The 21,624-nt window shown below is 36.5% G+C and overlaps 1 protein-coding gene across 4 annotated transcripts in view; it reads left to right on the top strand.

Moving 5' to 3' along the window:
- The window catches only part of Hipk3 (homeodomain interacting protein kinase 3), an 89,071-nt gene that overhangs the window by 12,082 nt on the left and 55,365 nt on the right, over positions 1-21,624 (top strand). For all 4 annotated transcript variants that reach the window (XM_010612638.3, XM_010612639.3, XM_010612640.3 and 1 more), the window contains exon 2: positions 16,352-17,450. In XM_010612638.3, coding sequence (XP_010610940.1) covers positions 16,354-17,450 — 1,097 coding nt within the window. In that variant the 5' untranslated portion in view covers positions 16,352-16,353. The remainder of the gene's footprint in view (positions 1-16,351; positions 17,451-21,624) is intronic.

Raw genomic sequence — 21,624 nt, 5'->3', positions numbered from 1 at the left:
TTTGCCCGTTTTTTGTTTTTTTTTTTTTTTTTTTTTTTTTAATCATAGTGGTTGTGTAATATAATTTCAACTCAGGGATTGTGATATTCCCTGCCTTTGTTGCCTAGAATTGGGCTCATATACTCTTTACAGTAACTTATTTTCTAGTGTATTCAGCCTTTTATTTCTAGTAAGACTTGTTTTGTCTTTTATAAAAATATGCTTTAAACAATATAATTGAGAAATGAAGCAAATGGAATAGAAATTTTGTCTGAATATTACTAATTACATACTTGCATTTTCTAATTTCTACTTAGAGAACCTTATAGACTAGAACTGTTACTGTAAAAAATGTATTGAACCACATAATGAAATTTAACTTTTAGTCTCTGTTGACTGACTAGAAGTGCCAAAAATTGTTGTGACTTAAGGAATACATGCACACACGTACATGCACACACACAGAGACGTAGAACACACAGAGTATTTGAGGATTTAAGCCAAGGGTGCTCTACTACTGATCTATGTTCTCAGCCCTTTTTATTTACCTAAATTTAAAAATAAAATCTTGAAACAGGGTTTCTAAGTTGTTAAGGGAGCCCTTGAACTTGAAATCCTCCTGTCTCAGCCTCCAAAGTACAGTATCTGGGACTACAGACCCTGTGCTATGGTTCTGGCTTGTCCATTGCTACTTCTTATTTAAATGAATTATGATTGTTGCCAAATAGTGAAATTTAATGTTCTGTCATTTCGTTACATTTTCTTTCTTTTCTGTCATATTCCTCATGTCTTTCACACTTATCCCTACTGAAGATACTTTCCCAGGTGAACTATCTGAATGTTGGCCTTTTAATGTTCTGCATTTAAGGGTACTTGGATTAGGCACATGGGACCTCCAACATCATGGTTAAAATGGAGCTCATTTTCCCTTCTCAGCTTTCTGTTTTGGCTTTTTTTTTTTTTTTAATCATTGACTATCAATTCTTCAGGCCAGAAGCACAGATGTGTCAGTTCCGCCCTCTATTTTCTGACCAGCTTCTGCCATTCTTCACCTAGCCAGGTGTCCATAACAGATGCGTTTAGTTGCATTCCCTGAATGCTGCCTTTACCGGGGTACTTATCAACAATTATCTGGACAGTTACAGAAGTCTTCTAATAATGCTGTCTCCATTGTGGCAACTTTTCTGTTTATCCTTTGCAGTTTTGCCTGGATAATCATTCCAAAACAAAATGAGATTTTTACCGACCTCCTCCCCCACTTTTGGGGTAGGATTTTGCTCTGTAGCTCAGGCTGGCCTCAGACTCTTGACAGTCCATTTGCCTGAGCTTGCAGTGTGCACCACCATGCCCAGCATAGGCCTTTCTTAAGCACCAACTTAACTGTACCTCTTTAGTGTGGACAACGAGGTTTTTCAGAGATGGCCTCTGTCTTTTTTGTCTTCTTAAAGTTATCCTACTTTTCAGTGGTCTTTTTCTGCAGCTACCCCTTCACTGGCAAATTGTCTTCTTATAGAGAGTTTGGGAAATTTTTTAAAAGGACTAAATGGCACATATGTTAGGCAATGTAGGCTACATATGGTCTCTGTCCCCTACTTTTTCATTGTCTTAAAAGATGTTTTTAAAATGTAAAAACCATTCTAAGCTTGTGGGCATACTAAATAGGGCAGGCCAGTTTTGGCCAGCTGTAATTTGTGGGTCCTTGTTAATTGCCAAATAAAGCCAATAATGCCATGTTTTTTCATTATGCTTTCTTTGTAGGCTGTTTTTACTGTATGGATTATTGTCTCACTCTTGGAGACAAGATTCCTTCCTATCACGCTTCAAAAATAAGGACACAGGCTAACCTCTTAGAGAACCCTGTTCTGCTCTTGTTCCTCATTCCCTTTCTTTGCTTCTATGTTACTGCTTCCTTAATGCTGTAGTTATGCTAGAAGGAGCTCATTGATTAAAACATTTTTTTTGTTTACATTTTCTTTGCTCTTAAATTTTTTTACTTGATTTAAACTGAAAGAAAAAATTTAAAAATTGAAATGACATGAAATTGGGTTGGCTGATTAGGTGTGTTATATCTAATATGGTTATGTTTCTGTAATTTTAAAAAATATAATTATTTAAAGAAATACTTCCTATTCTGTGATTTTCTCTCATTATTTAAAATTTTAATTAACTTTAGGCTATGAAAGTACAAATAATAGAATCCGTTCCTGTGTAATTTGCCACCAAGATTGCCAAGTGAAAGTTAGAATTCAAGTCCCATACTTTGCCCTCCTTTCCGGCATGTTTTCATTCCCATGCATGTTTTTCTATCTTGCATCATATTTAATGTATCCAGAAACATTTCATTTAGCACTTTGTAGATAGTGCATCTGAGAATTCAGCCAAGAATGAATTCAGTCAACCAAGGATCAGAAAAATAACTGCATCATTGCATCTGAAACATATATGGATGTTTTATCTTGTCAATTCCCTGAACAATGTTGTATGACAACTACTTACATAATGTTAGCATTGTATCAGGTATCTTAAGTCATCTAGAAAGACTTCAAGTATGCGGAAGAATGTGTGTAGGTTACATGCAAATACCATGCCATCTTATGGAAGAGACTTGAGTACCTTGAAGGACAAATTCATAGATTTGTCTCCTTTGTAATAAATGATCATGTTCTTTTTCAACTTGTTTTTGTTGTGTATTATTTTGAGACTTAAAAAATTAAATATGTGATCATCACCCTCCATCTTTCTATGTAATTCCAGTTAGGTCATTCTGCTGCACTTAATCACTTCTGATATACCCAGCCCCCTAACTGTAACTTTTTTTTTGAAGTTGGCTCACATCTCAAAATCAGTGATGTCTAACCCTTAGAGCTGATAATTTTCTTTTTGTGTATATAAATATAAGATTGTACTGTGAAACACACTTGTGTACTTTTTTTTTTTCCCCCAGTACTGGGGCTTGAACTCAGGCCCATGCACTTGGGAGGCAGGTGTGGTGCCACTGAGGCAACTTCGTATTATACAAGTAAGCCATAATATATATTTCCTGATATTTAAGTTATTTTATAATTTTTTTACCACATACAGTGCTGCAGGGAACATTTCCTGTTTTTTTGTACATGTGAACATTTCCCTAGGCAGAAGACTTGAGTGGCATCATAGAATATGTGCATCTTCAGCCTTGCTCCCTAAAGTGATTATACTTTTCATTTAGTACATAAGACTTCCTGTTGCTTTCTTTATTCTTTTGGTTTTTTGAGACAGAGTCTGACTACGTAGTTGAGACTGCCCTGAAGAACTCAATATGTAGCCCAGGCTGGTCTCGAACTCATAGGGATCCTCCTGCCTCAGCCTCCCGAATGCTGGGATTATAAGGGTGCACCACCAAGCCTGGCTGTTGCTTTATTTTTCAACACTGGGTATGTCTTAAAGTCTTTTAGCTTGTATTTCCTCTCTGAATCACCTGTTGACATCTTTTACCCAGTTTTCTACCAAGTTTTGCTGAACACAATGTGACTTTAGGTCTTTTGTCAGTTAGGTGTTCTGCAAACAACCTTCCTCTTGCCTAAGGTTTTTATTTATAGCATTGTTTGATGAATGAAAGTTTGAAGTTTTAATAAAGTCAAAATTTGTCAATTTTTTCGTCTCAATGTGTTTTTTGTATTGAAAGAAAACCTTTTTTCTTTAACTTGTTAAAAATGTGGCATGAATTTTAAAATGAAAGGGATACAAACTTAGGCTGACCAGGATGTATGTAAGCATTTTGAGACATTTAGAGACTCAAATTTTTTGGTTTTTAGTCGTCTTTGGGATGGAAAGATGCAAGTATCTATACTTGGTGAAGAGGGCTGGGGATTTTATACACACACACACACACACACACACACACACACACATATACAGAGAGAGAGAGAGAGAGAGAGAGAGAGAGAGAGTTTTCCTCCTCTTTTTTTTGTATTTATCCTCCTGAAGGAGATTTTCGGATTTCAGTTGGAGAATAAAAAGAAGCTATGGTGTGAAAGCATTGAAATATATCAAGGGACAAGCGTTACAAAATTCTCATGATAAACAGCATAATCCCAGCACTCTGGGAGGCTTATGTAGAAGGATTTGAATTCAAGCTCAGCATGAGCAGTGTAGTGACTTTAGCAGGACCGTCTCAAAAATTCAAAGAGCCAGGAATGTAGCTGAGTGTGGAGGCCCTGTGTTCAATCCTCAGTCCTGAAAAAAAAAAATTACGATAAATTCACAGGTGATCATTCTGTAGCTACTATTTGGGAATTATTAGCTGGAAACAGCTAGGTTGCTTGCTTTCGCTTCCTGTTTTCTTCCCATTCTTTCTCCCTCCACCCTCTTCCCTCTCTGTTTTACCGTACTGTCCGGTGAACCCAGGGATTGCAGCCCTTTTTATTTATTTAGTTTTTGAGACAAGATCTCACTAAATTGCCCAGGCTAGCCAGGAACTTGTGTTCCTCCTGTCTTGGCCCCCTGAGTAGCTGGGATTAGTAGCCGACACCACCATACCCAGTTCTTTTCTCTTCAGTGAAGCACTTCCCTTTCTCATTTTGAATGAGCTGTGGTGAGGTGGGTAACCATGCTGTTGGTCACCAGTTTAGTCCATACAATTTGTAAAGTAGGTCTAACTGCTTTCACTTTGTAATATTAAAGAAAAAAGTGGAATGATTTTGGGTAAACTAACTTGATTATTTGAAAAATAGTACATAAAATTTAACACCGCCCTCCCCCATGTCTTGATCCTTTTCCCAGTTGCAAAAGAACTCAACACATTTTCATGTGAATTTTGTCCTGCTACTCCTTGTTTTTTGTATTGGGATCAAACTTGGCATCTTTTGCTTGTGAGGAAGGTGCCAGCACCACTGAGCTAAATCCCTGGGCCTCTCTTCGGTCTTTGATACTATGTGTACAAGCTAGATCTTGTCAGTGTCCATTACCTTGTGGCTTGCTACCCATTTTTGGTAGTCTTTGGGCCTCCAAGAACCAGTTAATGACAAGTACCGAGGTGCTACTATAGTTCTATAACTCACGGCTTTAATCACTCACTACTATATAATTAAATTAGTATTGTGTTCAGTTAGATCCCTAGCCCCTTTTTCTCTATTTTTAAGGAATGTTGCAGGCTGACCTTGTGATCCTCCTTCCTCAGTCTTCTGAGGATAGAATTACATGTGTATGCCACTATGGCCAGAATTTTATTTTTTTCGCACTGGTGATGGAACTCAGGACCTTGCTCCTATGAAGCAGGCTGCGGAACCACTGAGCTAAATCTCTGGCCCTATGGCCAGAATTTTTAAGACTCTTAAAAATGACCTCTTAATGCCTGTATAAAATGTTGAGAATTTTTCAGTTGAAATAGGAATAAAGTTCTAAAATGATTGTTAATACCATTATATCATAAAATAATTACTGGAAGAAATATTATTGATGATCTTATATTTGATGTCAGTGACTGATTAAAAAACTTTTGTTGTCCATGTTTTTTGGGATGAAGTCTTGAGTAGCCCAGGCCGGCCTCAAATTCCTGGTCTTCCTCCTCAGTGCTGAGGTTACAGCCATGAGCTGTTGCTCCTGAGTATATTTTTAATTATTTTTTGTGGTAGTGGGGATTGAACCTTTGCCTTGAGCTGCATCCCTAGCCCCTTTAAGAAATTTTTAGCTGGGCATGGTGACACATGCCTGTAATCTTAGCACTTGGGAGGCTGAGGCAGGAGGATTGTAGTGAATTCAAGGCCAGCCTGAACTGCATTGAGAGACTGTCTCAGATAAAAATTTTTTTTTTGTCTTTTTGAGTCAGATCCTTGCAAAGATGTCCAGACTGGGCTGGGACTTCCTATCACCCTGCCCCAGCCACCACCTCTCCCTTAAGTGCTGGGATTACAGGAGTGTGCCACCATGCCTGGCATATTCAGCCCTAAAATGGAAGAAAAATTCTGTCACATGCTACAACTTGAATGGACCACGAGGAGATTATACCAGACCACAAAAAGGCAAATATTATGTGAGCTCACTAATGAGATACCTAGCATATAGCCAGGTTCCTAGAGTAGAAAATAAATGGTGGTTGCTAGGGGTTATGGAGAGGGAAGATAGAAAATTGCTGCTTAATGAGTATGGAGTTTCAGTATCAAAAAGAGGAAAAGTGGGTTGGATGCTGGTAATGATCACAACATTGTGAATGTACTTAATACCACAGTGAACAATACACTTAAAAATGGTTAAAGTGGTAAATCTTATCTACGTATCTAAGATATATAGATATGTCTAGATGTATATACATAGATACATATCACCAGATATTTATTTATTTATTGGTACATTTTAGGTATGCGGTAGTTAATTCATTGAGATCTTGTATCTTTACATGATGTATCTTGGTTCTTATTTTTTTCCCCATTCCCCTGGCCTCCCTTCACCCCCTCCACCTTCTGCTATTTACAAAGACTTTGTTTCCATTTTTCCCTTTTCTCTTATTTTTTCTTTTCCCTTCGTATCTTTCCCCTACCCCTCCCACTTCCCCTACATCTTTAGAACTTTTTTCCCATTACACAATATCATTTATACATTGTGATTCTTATTTACACTTTTAGTTTCTCACACCAGAGAAACTATTTGGTATTCACACATGTGTGTCCTATTAATTTCACTTAAGAGTATGTCCTCAATATGCATCCATTTGGCTATAGATGTCTCTAGTTTCCCATTCTTTATGGCTAAGTAGTACTGCATTTTAGAAAAAAACCCCACATTATCTTTATCCAGTCACCAGTTGATGGGCAGTTAGGCTATTTCAAACTGTGCTGCTATAAACATGGGTGCACATATATTGCTGTGGTATGATTCTTTTAATTCTTTTGGGAAGATTCCCAGCAGGGGAATAGCTGGGTCAAATGGGACTTCTAATCCTCATTGTTTAAGGTATCTCCATATTGATTTCCACAGTGGTTGCACCAGTCTGCACCCTACTGAAGAATGGTTCCTATCTCCCCACATAATACCAGTTTAAAAAATAAATTCTTTTTAAATGGAGTTTTGAACAAATCGAAAAAAGTTGAATGAGGATTCAAAGCATTATTGACTTTTATTAAATGTATTTATGATGTCATAGTTTAATAGAAGCCTATTCCAGATGCAGTATGTGTGCCTGAGTGAAAAAATGATTCAAAAATTTCATATTAAGTAATAAATTGAATGTTAGTAAAATATTGGTCTCTTACCTCTCTCCTTTTTCAGAAAGCATGATGTGTAATAAAAGAATTATGCAAGGATCTGTAGTTAGCAGTGGTCAGACCCATGACTGTGGGTGAGTGTCAGTATTTTTGTTACCCACTGATCCTTTGGTAATTGTAAAAGATGTAAAACAATTTGGGTAGGGTTCAGATGATACTTAAAAGTTTGGAGGATTAGAAAAGTAAGTCCTATATTTTTAGTCCATTTGGTCTGCTATCACAAAATTCCTTAGTCTAGCTTATTTATAAAGAGCTTAAGTTCTGGAGGCTGAGAAATCCCAACATCAGGGTACCCATCAGATTCAGTATCTGGTTTATTCTTGCTCTCTGCTTCAGAGATGGCACATTCTAGCTGTGACCCTCTCGTGGAGAGTCAGACAAGATCCTTCAGGCCCCTTTTATCCCATTCTCAAGGAGATAACCCTCGTGAACTCATCACCTCCCAAAAGCCCCACTTTTATGGGGGCACGATTCTGGGATTAAACCCAGGGCATTGCATGTGGTAGGTAACTGCTGAGCTAAGCTCCATCCCCAGCCCTTTTAATTTGTTTTTATTTCTTTTGAGTTAGGGTCTCTATAAGTTGCCAAGGCTGGTCTTGAACTTGTGATTCTTCTGCCTCAGTCTCCCAGGTAGCTGGGATTACAGGCATGTGCTACCACACCTGAAGCTGATATCATTACCTTAGATGTTGGGTTTCAACATAAAAATTTTGAGAGTACATAGACATTCGGAACATGGCATGAAAGCACATGAAATGATTAAGCTTGAAGAATGCAAGCTTAATGGTGGCTCTAACAGGAGTCTTCACTGTCCTCTGAGTAATATTTTATAGGCAGCTCTAGTTTACAAAAGGATACTATTTCAAAACTTCACTCCTCGGTTGAAAGAAAAAAAGACAATCATGAATAGTACAGCTATAGAGGTTTGCATAGTATATATTGATTGAAAAATAATAGGAAATAGATTACATCAAAAATGTTTTGGAATCCATGGGCTTGATTTACTCCTAGGTATATGCACTGTGTAAAATTAATAAACACAGGTATAAGATAATCTTATTCCATCATTAATTCAAGGGTAGGAGAAAGGTAAGACTTGATACCTAGATGTGGCAGGTACTTCCAGTGGTCAAGTGAGTAATCTATAGTTCTTGTAGAAAGAACTGTCACCAGTTCCACCTTTTTTCTGATGTGCTGTGTATTACATGACATCCCTGTTGGTATTTATTTTCTAAAGTCTCCTTTCAGAATTCTCCCCCTGAGCACAGTGACTAAGAATAGGTCGGTCAGTAAAAATGACTTTTTCTAAGCTTCCTTTAGTTGACTGAAGTTGGGCCCCTTGGGCTGATAGTTTGCTTTCTAGGTTGGCATGTTTAGAAAGAAAAGATAGGAGAAGCAGGATTCAGAAGTTTTAGCACTTTCTTTAATTTCTCTGAGTCGGTTGCTTGGATCTTAGCTTTTGTTCAAATACAGCAAAACGTTGTGGATTGACTTAAAGTTGTGTGCATTAATCCTGTCCCTTAGGACTTCATCTTGTGTTCAAACTTGAGGGTCCTGAATTGGTAGAACCTGAATTTACCTAGAGTTTTGTTGTCTTTTTACAGACTAAAGTCAGTGTTTCTTATATTTTAGTAGGAATCAAAATGGCCATGGGAGGTCATATGCTTATACCTCACTGCAGATATATGGAATCAAAATCTATCTGGATGGAGTTTTAATTGCATGTTTGTTCAGTTATGTATTTATGTAACTATATTAAGGAAAAATTAAGCATATTCAAAAGTAAACATGATAGCATTATGAACACCTATGTATTCATTATCAAATTTCTATAATAAACAGTTTTTGGTTAGTCTCGTTTTATTCATATGCCTTGACAACTTCTTTTCTGGGTTATTTGCCTTTGGTTATGCTGGAGATTGAATCTTGGGACTCATTCCTGCTAAGCAAGCACTCTACCACTGAGCTATATCCCCAGCCCTCTTCTTTATTACTTCTTTATTATTTTGAAGCAAATTCTTGATTATTAATTTTCTTTCTAGGTTTGAAATACATTTTAATAGGTTAAAAAACATTGAACAGGTAATTAATGTACATGGTAAAAAATGATGCACAGTGAAAAGCAAATCTCATTGTTCTGGTATTTTTGTCTCTTCAAGGCAAAAACTCATATAATTTATGTATTTACAGATATTCAATGCTTATTCAAACATATGTATATACTATATATGTGTATATTAAACATGGGATAACTGGTGAAGTACACATTTGTTAAGAGTCCTGTTTTTTTTCATGTAACAATATCATCTCGACAGTGAGGATATACAAACAGTATTTTTTTTGATACTACACTCTATAATGCACCCACATGTACAGATTGAGGATTTTGTATAAGTGCTGCCGAAGCAAGCACTCAGATTGAGGAGTTTGGACGGCACTATGGAGACGTGTTGTTTCTGCTGTCTGGTGTCTGGAGACGAATACTGGGTTGATTGAATGCTGGGGTAGAACAACCTGGAGCCTCCTTACACTTTGGCCGTATGCGGTATGTGGGAGGACTCCAAGACCAGAAGAGCTACCCTGAGCAATTACACATGTCCTTTCCTCACAGCGTGGTGGTCTCAGCATGGTCAGATGTGGCCCAAGATGGCTCAGGTCTGTGAGCACTTGTGTTTAAGAAACAAGGCAAATGTGTTGTTTTCTGAATTGGCTTTGGAAATCAATCACACAGTATTACCTTTGCTGAAGTCCTATCAGGTCAAAACAGTCACCAGGCTAGGATGTGGAGGGATGTCAGTGTATCCCACAATTGATAGAGTGGCATAATTTGTGGATGGTTTTGTGTATGGTGTGTGGTGCGGTGCTGGAGATGGAACCCAGGGCCTCACAAATGCTAGGCAGGTATTCTACATTGGAGTTGTAGCTGTAGCTCTATGACCATTTTGTTTGTTTGTTTTGGTTCTGGGGATTGAACTCTGGTCCTTGAGGTTGTGTGGCAGGTGGCAGAGCCACTGAGCTAAATCCCCTGGCCGACCATTTTTTTTCCCCTAACCTGTCAGAAAGGGAGCTTGGAAATGATCCCACATTTCATTTTAGAAGTCAGACAACAGGCCTGCCAGGAGTTCAGAATTTTCTCAGAGCACATGGGAGAGGATAATGGTAAACGAGGCTTGGTGTTGGGCTTATTACAGGGTAGACATTTTAGTAGATGAAATGGTTTGGAACGTCAGGATTTCAGTTTGCAATTTTCTGATACACAATGAATATTGGTACCTTAATTTGTCTAATGTTTTCCTTTTCTGTTTCCTTTGTTTTTTCTTTTTTAAAATAAGATCTTATTGTGTCATCCAGGCTGGCCTTGAACTTGCTGTGTAGCCCAGCTGTCCTCAAGCTTGAATTCCTTCAATCTCAGTCTCTGGAGGTGGAATTATAGCATTACCACCAGTCCTGGCTCCAATTTTTTTTTTTTTTATTGAGTTTATTGGTACATTTAGGGATACAGTACAGTTACATTCATTGTTGGGATCATGTACCCTTACATGGCAAGTCTTGATTCTCATTTTTTCCCCCTACCTCTGCCCTCCCTTCACCCCCTCCTCCCCTCCCCATCTACAAACACTTTATTTTCATCTTTTCATTCTCTCACATTTTTTTCTTTTCCCTTTTTGTTCTTCCCCTATGTATCACACCTTCCCTACACCTTTAGCTCCTTTCCTCCCATTTCTAAATGTCAGTAATCTTATTAGAATCTTATGCATTGTTGCAGAATATTCACACCAGGGAAACTATTTGGTATTTACACATGTGGGACTTATTTATTTCACTTAGGAGTATATCTTCAATATGTATCCATTTTCCTATGAATGAATCTATTCTCTCGCTCTTTATGGCTGAGTAATATTCCATTTTATAGAAAAACCACATCTTCTTTATCCAGTTTCCAACGGATGGGCAAATAGGTTGTTTCCAAGATTTAGCTATTACAAACTGTGCCGCTATAAACATGGGTGCACATACTTCTCTGTGATATGATTCTTTTAGTTCTCTTGGAAAGATACCCAACAGAGGGATGGCTGGGTCAAATGGAACCTCCAGTCCAAGCTCTTTGAGGTATCTCCATATTGATTTCCATAGTGGTTGCACTAGTCTGCACTCCCACCAACAATGGAGGAGGGTTCCTTTCTCCCCACAACCCCGCCAACATTTGTTATTGTGTGATTTCTTGATAGCAGCCATTCTTTGTGGGGTGAGGTGGAATCTCAGTGTTGTTTTCATCTGCATCTCTCGAATGACCAGTGATGTGGAACATTTTTTCATATATTTTCTTGCTGCTTTCACTTCTTTGTATGAGAAATGTCTGTTCATTTCGGATGCCCATTTTTGGATCGGGTCTTTATATTTGGGGGGACTGATTGTTTTGAGTTCTTTATATATCCTTGATAATAGTCCTTTGTCTGAGGTACAGCTGGTAAAAATTTTTTCCCACATTGTAGATTGTCTCTTAGTTCTGCTAATGGTTTCTTTTGAAGTACAGAAGCTTTTTAGTAAGATGAGATCCCAGTTGTTGATTCTTTCTGCTAGTTCCCGTGCTACTGAGGATTTGTTCATAAAGTCTTTTCCTATACCAATGTCTTCCAGAGTTCTGCCTAACTTACTTTCCAGCAAGTTTAATGTTTCTGTTTTAATATTTAGATCTTTAATCCATTTGGATTTTAATTTAGTGCATGGCGAAAGATAAGGGTCTAATTTTAATCTGTGACAGGTTGATATCCAGTTTTTCCAACACCATTTATTAAAGAGGCTATCTTTCCTCCACTGAGGATGGTGAGCTCCTTTGTCGAAGATGAGGTAGCTGAGTACATCTGCATTTGTTTTTGTGTCTTCCAGTCTGTTCCATTGATCCTCAGGCCTATTTCTTTGCCAGTACCATGCTGATTTTATCACAGTGGCTTTGTAGTATAGTTTCAAATTGGGAATTGTTACACCTGGTGCCATGTGACTGTTGCCTATAATGGCTTTTGCTATTCTAGGTCTCTTGTGGTTCCAAATGAATTTTTGGATTCTTTTTTCTAGTTCTGTGAAATATAGTGTTGGAATTTCAATTGGCATTGCATTGAATGTATATAGCAGTTTCGGTAGTATGGCCATTTTCACTATGTTGATTCTTCCTACCCAGGAGCAGGGGATATCTTTCCATTTTTTTATATCCTCTTCGATTTCTTTTTTCAGAGTGCTGTAGTTTTCAGTGTAGAGATCTTTTGTTTCTTTTGTTAGATTGATTCCTAGATACTTCATTTTTTTGGATGCTATTGTAAAAGGAATTTTTTCCCTTATTTCTCTTTCTGTCTGTCTGTTATTTGTGTATAGAAAGGCTATTGATTTTTGGGTATTCACCTTGTATCCAGATACTTTACTGAATCTGTCAATTAAGTCTAGAAGTTTTTTGGTGGAGTTTTTTGGATCTTCAATGTAGAGTATCATATCATCAGCAAATAATGATAGTTTAACTTCTTCCTTTCCTATCTTTATTGCTTTAATTTCTTTCTCTTGTCTAATTGCTGTGGCTAATGTTTCCAGAACTATATTGAAGAGAAGTGGCGATAGTGGGCATCCTTGTCTTGTTCCTGATTTTAACATGAAGGTTTTCAGTTTTTGGCCATTCAATATGATGTTGGCTGATGGTTTTTCATAAATAGCCTTTATTAAATTGAGGTATAGACCATCTATTCCAATTTTTTGCAGGGTTTTTATCATGAATGGGTGTTGAATTTTATCAAATGCTTTTTCTGCATCTATTGAGAGGATCATATGGTTTTTGTCCTTGACTTTGTTAATATAATGTATTACATTCACTGACTTTCGTATGTTGAACCACCCTTGCATCTCTGGAATAAATCCGACTTGGTCATGATGGATGATCTTCTTAATAATCCTCTGTATTCTGTTTGCTAGTATCTTATTAAGGATTTTTGCATCTATATTCATTAAGGAGATTGGTCTGTAGTTCTCCTTTTTGGTTGTATCTTTCTCTGGTTTGGGAATCAGAGTGATACTTGCTTCCAGGAATGAATTTGGAAGTATAGCTTCTCTTTCAATTTCATTGAAAAGTTTGAAGAGTAATGGTAGTAGTTCTTCTCTAAATGTCTTGTAAAATTCAGCAGTGAATCCATCAGGGCCTGGGCTTTTCTTTGTTGGTAAGTTTTTAATTACATTTTCAATTTCACTGATTGTGATTGGGGTGTTTAAAATGTTTTTATCTTCTTCGTTCAACTTTGGTAATTCATAAGTATCTAGAAATCTGTCCATTTCTTCTGTGTTTTCCATTTTATTAGAGTACAGGTTCTCAAAGTAGGTGTTCATGATCCTCTGGATTTCTTTCGGATCTGTTGTGACTTCGCCTTTTTCATTCCTAATTGCATGGATCTGAGCCTTTTCTTTCCTTTTTTTGATAAGATTAGCTAAGGGTTTGTCAATTTTATTTATTCTTTCAAAAAACCAGCTCTTTGTTTCATTTATTTTTTGTATCGTTTTCTTAATTTCAATTGCATTGATTTCTGCTCGGATCTTTATAATTTCCTCTCTTGTTCGAGCTTTGGGTTTTTCTTGCTCTTGTTTTTCTAGGAGTCTAAGTTTCATCGTTAAGTTGTTTATTTGAGCCCGCTCTGTTTTCCTAGTGTGGGCATTCAATGTTATGAATTTTCCACGTAGAACTGCTTTCATTGTGTCCCAAAGATTCCTGTATGTTGTACTGGCATTCTCATTTATTTGTAAAAACTGTCTAATTTCTTCTTTAATTTCCTCTGTAATCCATTGATTGTTTAGGAGAGTGTTGTTTAGTTTCCATGTGCTTGTGAAGTTTCTATTGTTTCTTGTACTATTGATGTCTAGTTTGATTGCACTATGATCTGATAATATACAGGGGATGACTTCAATTTTTTTGCATTTATTTAGATCTGTTCTGTGATTGCTCCAATTTTTTTGTTTTCCTTCGGTACTGGGAATCTAGGACCTTCATGCTGAGCTATACCCCCAGCCCGTTTTGTTTTTTTGAGACAGAGTCTTACTAAGTTGCTTACCATCATGGGGTTGAAATTATGATCCTCCTGCCTCAGCGTCCAAGAGTGCTGGGATTGTAGGTGTGTGCCATCACTCCCAGCTTCTAGTATGGTTTTGTAGCTGTTTTTTTTTTAACCAAGGCCAAGTTAATTTAGAACGTGATAGTACAGAGGAAGATTTTTTAACAGAAAATTGTGAAAATACTGCTTTTATTAAATAAAATGTTACAAAGAAAACACTTGTTACAGTGCTCCATAGGTGGTAGCTCCTGTTATTTTTAATATTATAGTTACATAGTGTGATGGTAATATGTTGTATTTAAGTTAAACAGTTGATGTTTGTGATGTTAAAATAGTAGATGATTATACGGTTAATAACATACAGTTTTAAATTGTGAAGAATGAAGGTAGTTTGAAGTTAATCGAGCCATCTGAAATTTATTAAACAATTGGTAACTGGGCACTTTGATTTGGGAGTGCAAAGTAGAAGAATATGGGGACTGCTGTGAGAAATGGGTGCCCAGCTCTGCCTGGAGTGTGAGTGGTGAGTGTGTATGTCTCAGGACAGGCTTTAGCAAGAAGGTATTACATTACTTTGATCTGAATCTAAAGGAGTTTACCAAATACTTAAGGGTAGATGTTCCAGGACATAAAGAGAACATGTGGAGTTTTTGTATTTGGCTTATCTGCTTATTTTTTGTTTTGAGATAAAGAGTGTCACTTGTCCAGGCCTCCCTTGAATTCCCTTTGCAACCTAGGATGGACTGCACCTTAAAATCATCCTTCCTCAGTTTCTTGAGTACTAGGATTACAGATATGTGCCACTACAATCAGTTTATCTGATTTTTTTGGTATACTCAATAATTTGCATAAAAATTTTACCACTAGGAAAATTCTCAGATAATTTTGTACAAGTAGAACACATGGAGTATTACAGTGTTCATTTTATCACGTGATTGCTTTGACTTATGTTTATATATCGCGTGGTAGTCCAGGTACTTGGATGGTGCATTGAATACTCGCGTAACTACTGGGCTCTGTTAGCTGTGGTACTGGGGATTGATTGCTCTATGTGTTTTGAGTTCTTATAAGTAAGTCAGGAGGTACTAGATTAATTCCATAGTATATAAATTATAGGTTGGTAAAATAGAGTCATGTAAAAATGTAAAATCACTTTTTATGTCTATATAAATATTATTTAAAAGGTCATTATGTACTTAATGGTCATGCGGTCAGAATATTTGGAATTTTATTCTCTTAACCACATGACTTTTTGGATATAGGGGTAAAATGTCTTTGGGAGCCCAGATTATTTTGAGTAACATTTTTCAAATAGAAGACTGAAGTCTTATTTCAGGGGACATTTTAAGGGATATCTATGTAATAAAGTATAAACTGAGAAAATAGGCAGTATGAAGGTAACTGAGTAGAAAGTCATTAAGTTGTCTTTGTAGTACAGTGCCCTTTAAGATCAAAGGATAATACTGTATATTTAGCCTATAGAATCCAGGATCAGCTGTTTGTGAAATGGTCATTTTTTTGTTGTTGTTAAAATCCCTGACAGTATTTTAAAATAAACTTTTAAGACGTGTAATTATTTTTTCTTCCTGGGGTGGTTCTTCAGCTTTAGGCTTAAGGAATATGACTATAAACTATGTTTATATGATATACATTTTCTGTTCTTGTCATTGACTTGTAAATATTAATTTGTTGACAGAAAGCTTTACTTTTGCCATAAGTGTACAGTTCAGGGATCTGTACTTTTTCTGGAGAAAATGTTTGGTACAGTTTCTGTGGTGTGTCCTGGCTACTGTAGCTCTTCAGTAAATATTTTTTGAGTGGATGAACATGCTTTGACACTATCCCAATTCTTTTTGTTGTACCCCAAGTAACTGAGACACAAATGAACTAATATAGTGATATTAAAGGTTTTTAACTTCATCAAGGAAAAGTATTATAATGGATTATGATGATTATGATGAATAGATTACAGTATGGGCCCTGGAAAGTTTTCTTCTTGAGATTTAAAATTGAGAGAAAATTATGATGTCATTAATATTTTCTTCTTTTCTTTTGTAGGTATGGCCTCACAAGTCTTGGTCTACCCACCATATGTTTATCAAACTCAGTCAAGTGCCTTTTGTAGTGTGAAGAAACTCAAAGTAGAGCCAAGCAGTTGTGTTTTCCAGGAAAGAAACTATCCACGGACCTATGTGAATGGTAGAAACTTTGGAAATTCTCATCCTCCTACGAAGGGTAGTGCTTTTCAGACAAAGATACCATTTAGTAGGCTTCGAGGACACAACTTTTCATTGCAGACAAGTGCTGTTGTTTTAAAAAACACTGCAGGTGCTACAAAGGTCATAGCAGCTCAGGCGCAGCCAGCTCAAGTGGGGGCACCTCAGATTGGGGCGTGGCGACAGAGGTTACATTTCCTAGAAGGCCCCCAGCGATGTGGATTGAAGCGCAAGAGTGAGGAGTTGGATAATCATAGCAGCGCAATGCAGATTGTTGATGAGTTGTCCATACTTCCTGCAATGTTGCAAACCAACATGGGGAATCCAGTGACAGTTGTGACAACTACCACAGGATCAAAACAGAATTGTACCACTGGAGAAGGTGACTATCAGTTAGTACAACATGAAGTCTTATGCTCCTTGAAAAATACATATGAAGTCCTTGATTTTCTCGGTCGAGGCACTTTTGGCCAGGTGGTTAAATGCTGGAAAAGAGGGACAAATGAGATTGTAGCAATCAAAATTTTGAAGAATCATCCTTCTTACGCCCGTCAAGGTCAGATAGAAGTGAGCATATTGGCAAGACTTAGTACAGAAAATGCTGATGAATATAACTTTGTACGAGCTTATGAATGCTTTCAGCACCGTAACCATACTTGCTTAGTCTTTGAGATGCTGGAACAAAACTTATATGACTTTCTGAAACAAAATAAATTCAGTCCCCTGCCACTAAAAGTGATTCGGCCCATTCTTCAACAAGTGGCCACCGCACTGAAAAAACTGAAAAGTCTTGGTTTAATTCATGCTGACCTCAAACCAGAGAATATTATGTTGGTGGATCCTGTTCGGCAGCCATACAGGGTGAAAGTAATAGATTTTGGGTCGGCCAGTCATGTATCAAAGACTGTTTGTTCAACGTATCTACAATCTCGGTACTACAGGTAAGTGACAGCTACTTTTTGGTTATTTAATGAATGCTGACTTTCTGCTAACCGAAATAATTTTGTACGTGTATATAGCGAAAGTGACTGCTTCACTTCGGGAAATCAAAACAAGATCAGGTTAGGTTTGAGTTTTTAAAGCAAAGGTATGAAATTTGCCCAAAGAGAATAGAAATCATCACTGGTTTCAAGCTCAAGTTACCTGGCTATTTTTATTGTTAATAGAAGACAGGAAGGAATGGTATGTAATGACGATCAAACAGAAGGCTTGCATGAGCATGATGGCACCTGCTTCTACTCCCAGTACTCTGGGAAACTGAGGCAGGAGGATCACCATGAGTTCGAGGCTAGCCTGGGCTACAAAGTGAGTTCAAGTCCAGCCTGAATATCATAACAAAGTCCTGTCTCAACCTGAAAACAAAACAAAAACAAGTTTTTAAATGTTGGAAAAGTGTTTATGGTAATTTGTATGCACAATATATCTTTCATTTTAATGCTTGAGAGAAATACTTTTTTGAAATATACAACTATTTCTTTTTAAGTATAACTGAGCATTTAGAGAAATTACAAGAATTCAAAAAGTAACTGATTAATGATTTTAAGATTCAGATACATTTCCATGGATACCCTAAATTTTTTTTTTTCCTGCATATATGCTATGAATAATGCTGTTTTGGTGTTGATGCTGCCAGGGGAATTTAAAGAATTAAACAATTTCCATCTAAATGTTGATAAAGCGTTACAATATCATGATTAATGTAGCACCATCCTGAAATTATAGTAGTTTCTGGGGCTAGCTAATGGTCACCAAAATTCAAAATTCCTTCATGAGTAGGAAAAATGTTTTTGAATTCATTGTTTCATGGTTTTGAGAATAAATGATTTTCATTTCAGTCTGAGTGAATTTATGACCTTAGTGTATTTACTGTAGAGTCCCAAGCACTATAGAGACAATGTAAGAGCAAAACTGGCAGAGATTTTGGTCATTCATAAGTTCTACATAGACAAAATACATGCAGTTTATTTTTAGAACACGTGTGATAACATTTGGCTCCATAAAAAGGGCATTTTCTGTCGTTGCATCTGCCTTTTACTGTTTCTGATTACCTTAGTTAGCCTTCTTTCAAGTATATCCTGTAGTACTCAGGAAAGATAAAGGAGAAATTAGCTGCTACAAAATCAGTTCTAAATATATGTCCTATCATCACTAAGTTCTCAGAAGGAATCTCACGTCTGTGTCATTTAGTGATAATTAAGTTCATTCAAATGTGTTAAGAATTAGAAATAGCCTGATTTACTTTTAGTAGATCTCAAATTGTGTGTTTTGTAAGTATTAAAGTGCTAGATACTGTTCTTGAAACTTTTTAGATAATTTAAAATATAATTTGCTGATCTTATTTAATTTCATACAGATTTGCTTGAGCCTCTGTGCACCTGTTTTTTTTCAATTTAATGAAACATGATTAGCTTTTAGTTAATTTTTCTTGAATAGTGATTTTAAAATCTTATGTAATAGCATGAGAACAATAGTGTTTTCTTGCTTTCCCTTTGTACACAGTGAATTGTGTCTTGAGTACTTTTAGTAGTCAGCTACCATATTATATAAACTCCCAGCTCCAGCTGCTTGGGCCCTATATTTAGTCCACTTGTTAGTAAATGACTTCACTTTATTTGGGTCTTACTTTATTCTCTTTATCAGATTTAGCACTGTGTGATATCTAGCCTAGCTTCCTTTTATAATTTGAAATCTTTTGGGCAAGAGCAGTGTAAAAAGCTTTATTTTTTATACTTTTGAGAATGTCTATTGGTTCATTAAATGTTTCAAGATTGCAAAGAAAATCCTTAAAAAGCAATCTGAGATGCTAAATATTTTATAGTACTGGATTTTAGCATTAGGCTTTTATACAAATATCAGGTGTTGGAAATGGAAAAAATATGAATAATTACAAAGTACAATTAGTTTCTAATTTATGTTCATATATAAGTTTCAGGTAAGTCATTTACCCTGTCTTGCAGAAGCTGTACTGTAGTGGTTCTATAGTAGTATGGGTTCTGTGTTTAAAGTTAGAAAAGGCTTGTATCTGTAAACATGTTTTGGTTGATGTTGACGGTAAATGAAAATAGACTTTATGGAAATTAGTTCCAAGTGTTAGTTAATAAATACTAAGGTAGAAGGGGCAAAAGTGTAATGTAGACAATTAGGCACTGTTATGTCGGGTAATTTTGTATGAAAATGGCAAATAATTATTTCAGTAGTTGTTTGCAGTTGGTGTTTGGAACCCTTCCATTTCTGTTTTAGCTTTTAACTACATTATTTATGAATTTGTTTGGATAATAAAGTGTTTTGTACTTGATTTTTCACTCTTTATTAAAAATATATTGTATTTTAAATCAAAGCAAGAAGTGGAAACATATCAAATAAGGTATTCAAGCTAAACACAGAACTCAATTTCTAAGGTAAATGATTTGTGTTTAAATACAGGTTCATGTGTTAGTCTATTTCTTTGAAATGTACAACACAAATGTAGTACGGATATCTTAAAATAGACAGTGGCCAGTGGCAGTGGCCAGAAATTGTTGACTACTATAGATGGTGAGGCTGTCTAGCTCTTGCACTGATAGAAGCCAGCAGTACACGCTAAGGGCGTTGATTTGCTCAAGGTCAGCACAGTCTAAATTCAGCTGCTTGAATATGGTTTCTGTCAAGAACACATAGAGCTCTTGAATGCATAAAAAGTTTTAGCAGCAGAAGGTGCTGTATTTATGAGGTATGGTAGCAACTTTCAGGTCATGAATTTTTTTTTTAATTTTTAAATATGGTTCTGAGTCATTTCAGAGTATACACACAGAAAGTGGGTCGTAAAGTAATCTGTAAAGCAGTTTTGTTTTCCTAGTTTTGAGCTAATTAGTATTGAACTAAAACATGCTTTATAGGGGTGAGAATTTTGCTCAGTGATACAGAGGTTGCCTAAATGCTTGAGAGCCTGGGTTTGATCCCAGCACTGCAAAAAGCAGGGGAGAAATACATGCAGTAGTTACAAAAAATGTAAGGAATGGTGAAATTAAACTTACCATTTCTTGTTCAGAGCATACTCATCTCCATTCCTTCTTACATCTTGAAGTATCAAAACTTCCTGTAAAAATTTAAGGTACATAGACAGACTAAAAAAATATTTTATATAGGGTACCTTATAGTGGTACACCATGTATAATTTTTTTTTTTTTGGTACTGGGGATCGAACTTGGGACCTTTCACTTGCAAGACAGGCAGCTGTAACCACTGAGCTAAATCCCCAGCCTGAACACTATGTATACTTCAGCGTTTTTTCAAAGTGCATTTCCTTATAAATTTCCTAATTTTTTACTTCTCATGTTTATGAGATAAATTTTTAAAAAGCCATTTTATTGAGATAAAGTTCACGTACTGTTTCTTGAACTTCATTCACAGTAATCAATCCAGTGGCTTTCAGTGTATTCATTCTACACAGTTGTGCATTGTTGAACACAATCAATTTTAGAACATTTATATTATCCCAAAAAGAAACACCCCTGTCTCCCTGGTTATTGTTCCCCTTCACCCAGTCTGCACGACCCTTGGCAAACACGTGTCTGTTCTTTGGACATATTTGCCTCTCCAGATGAGACATAAAAATGTAGCCATCCAATATGTGATCCTTTTGATTGGATTTGTTTTCACTTAGGACAGTGTTTTTGAGGGTCACCTGTATGGTATCTAACAATATGCTTTTCTTTTGGCCGAGTATTTTGTTATTTGGTACCATATTTTACAAATACATTGTCAATGATTGCAGATCTCGTAAAATGCTATCAGTGAAAAGACATGGGAATACAGATTGTAATATTGTCCATAATTAGATAATTTCTTTCACAATATTTTGTGCTTGTAAAGTGTGAATTATTGTGCTGGGTACTGCTTTTACATTGAGGATAAAAAATACAGTTCCTGAGCCAGGAATTTAGCTCAGCAGTTCGGTGGCCTGCCTTGCAAGCACAGGGACCCGAGTTCAATCCCCCCATACCCCCCCAAAAAAAGTTCCTAATTTATGGTGCTTGTAATCTAATGGGCATATTGAATACAAAAATAAATGAAGTACTCTGAATAGGGGGAGAGATTAACAGAAAGGACTTAAAGTTTTTTTTTTTTTTTTTTTTT

This window comes from Fukomys damarensis, unplaced genomic scaffold (genome assembly GCF_012274545.1).
Source record: "Fukomys damarensis isolate Sample0158 unplaced genomic scaffold, DMR_v1.0_HiC HiC_scaffold_27, whole genome shotgun sequence".
Lineage (NCBI taxonomy): Eukaryota > Metazoa > Chordata > Mammalia > Rodentia > Bathyergidae > Fukomys > Fukomys damarensis.
Note: the sequence above shows the minus strand (reverse complement) of the source record. Positions and strands in the feature narration are given on the sequence as shown.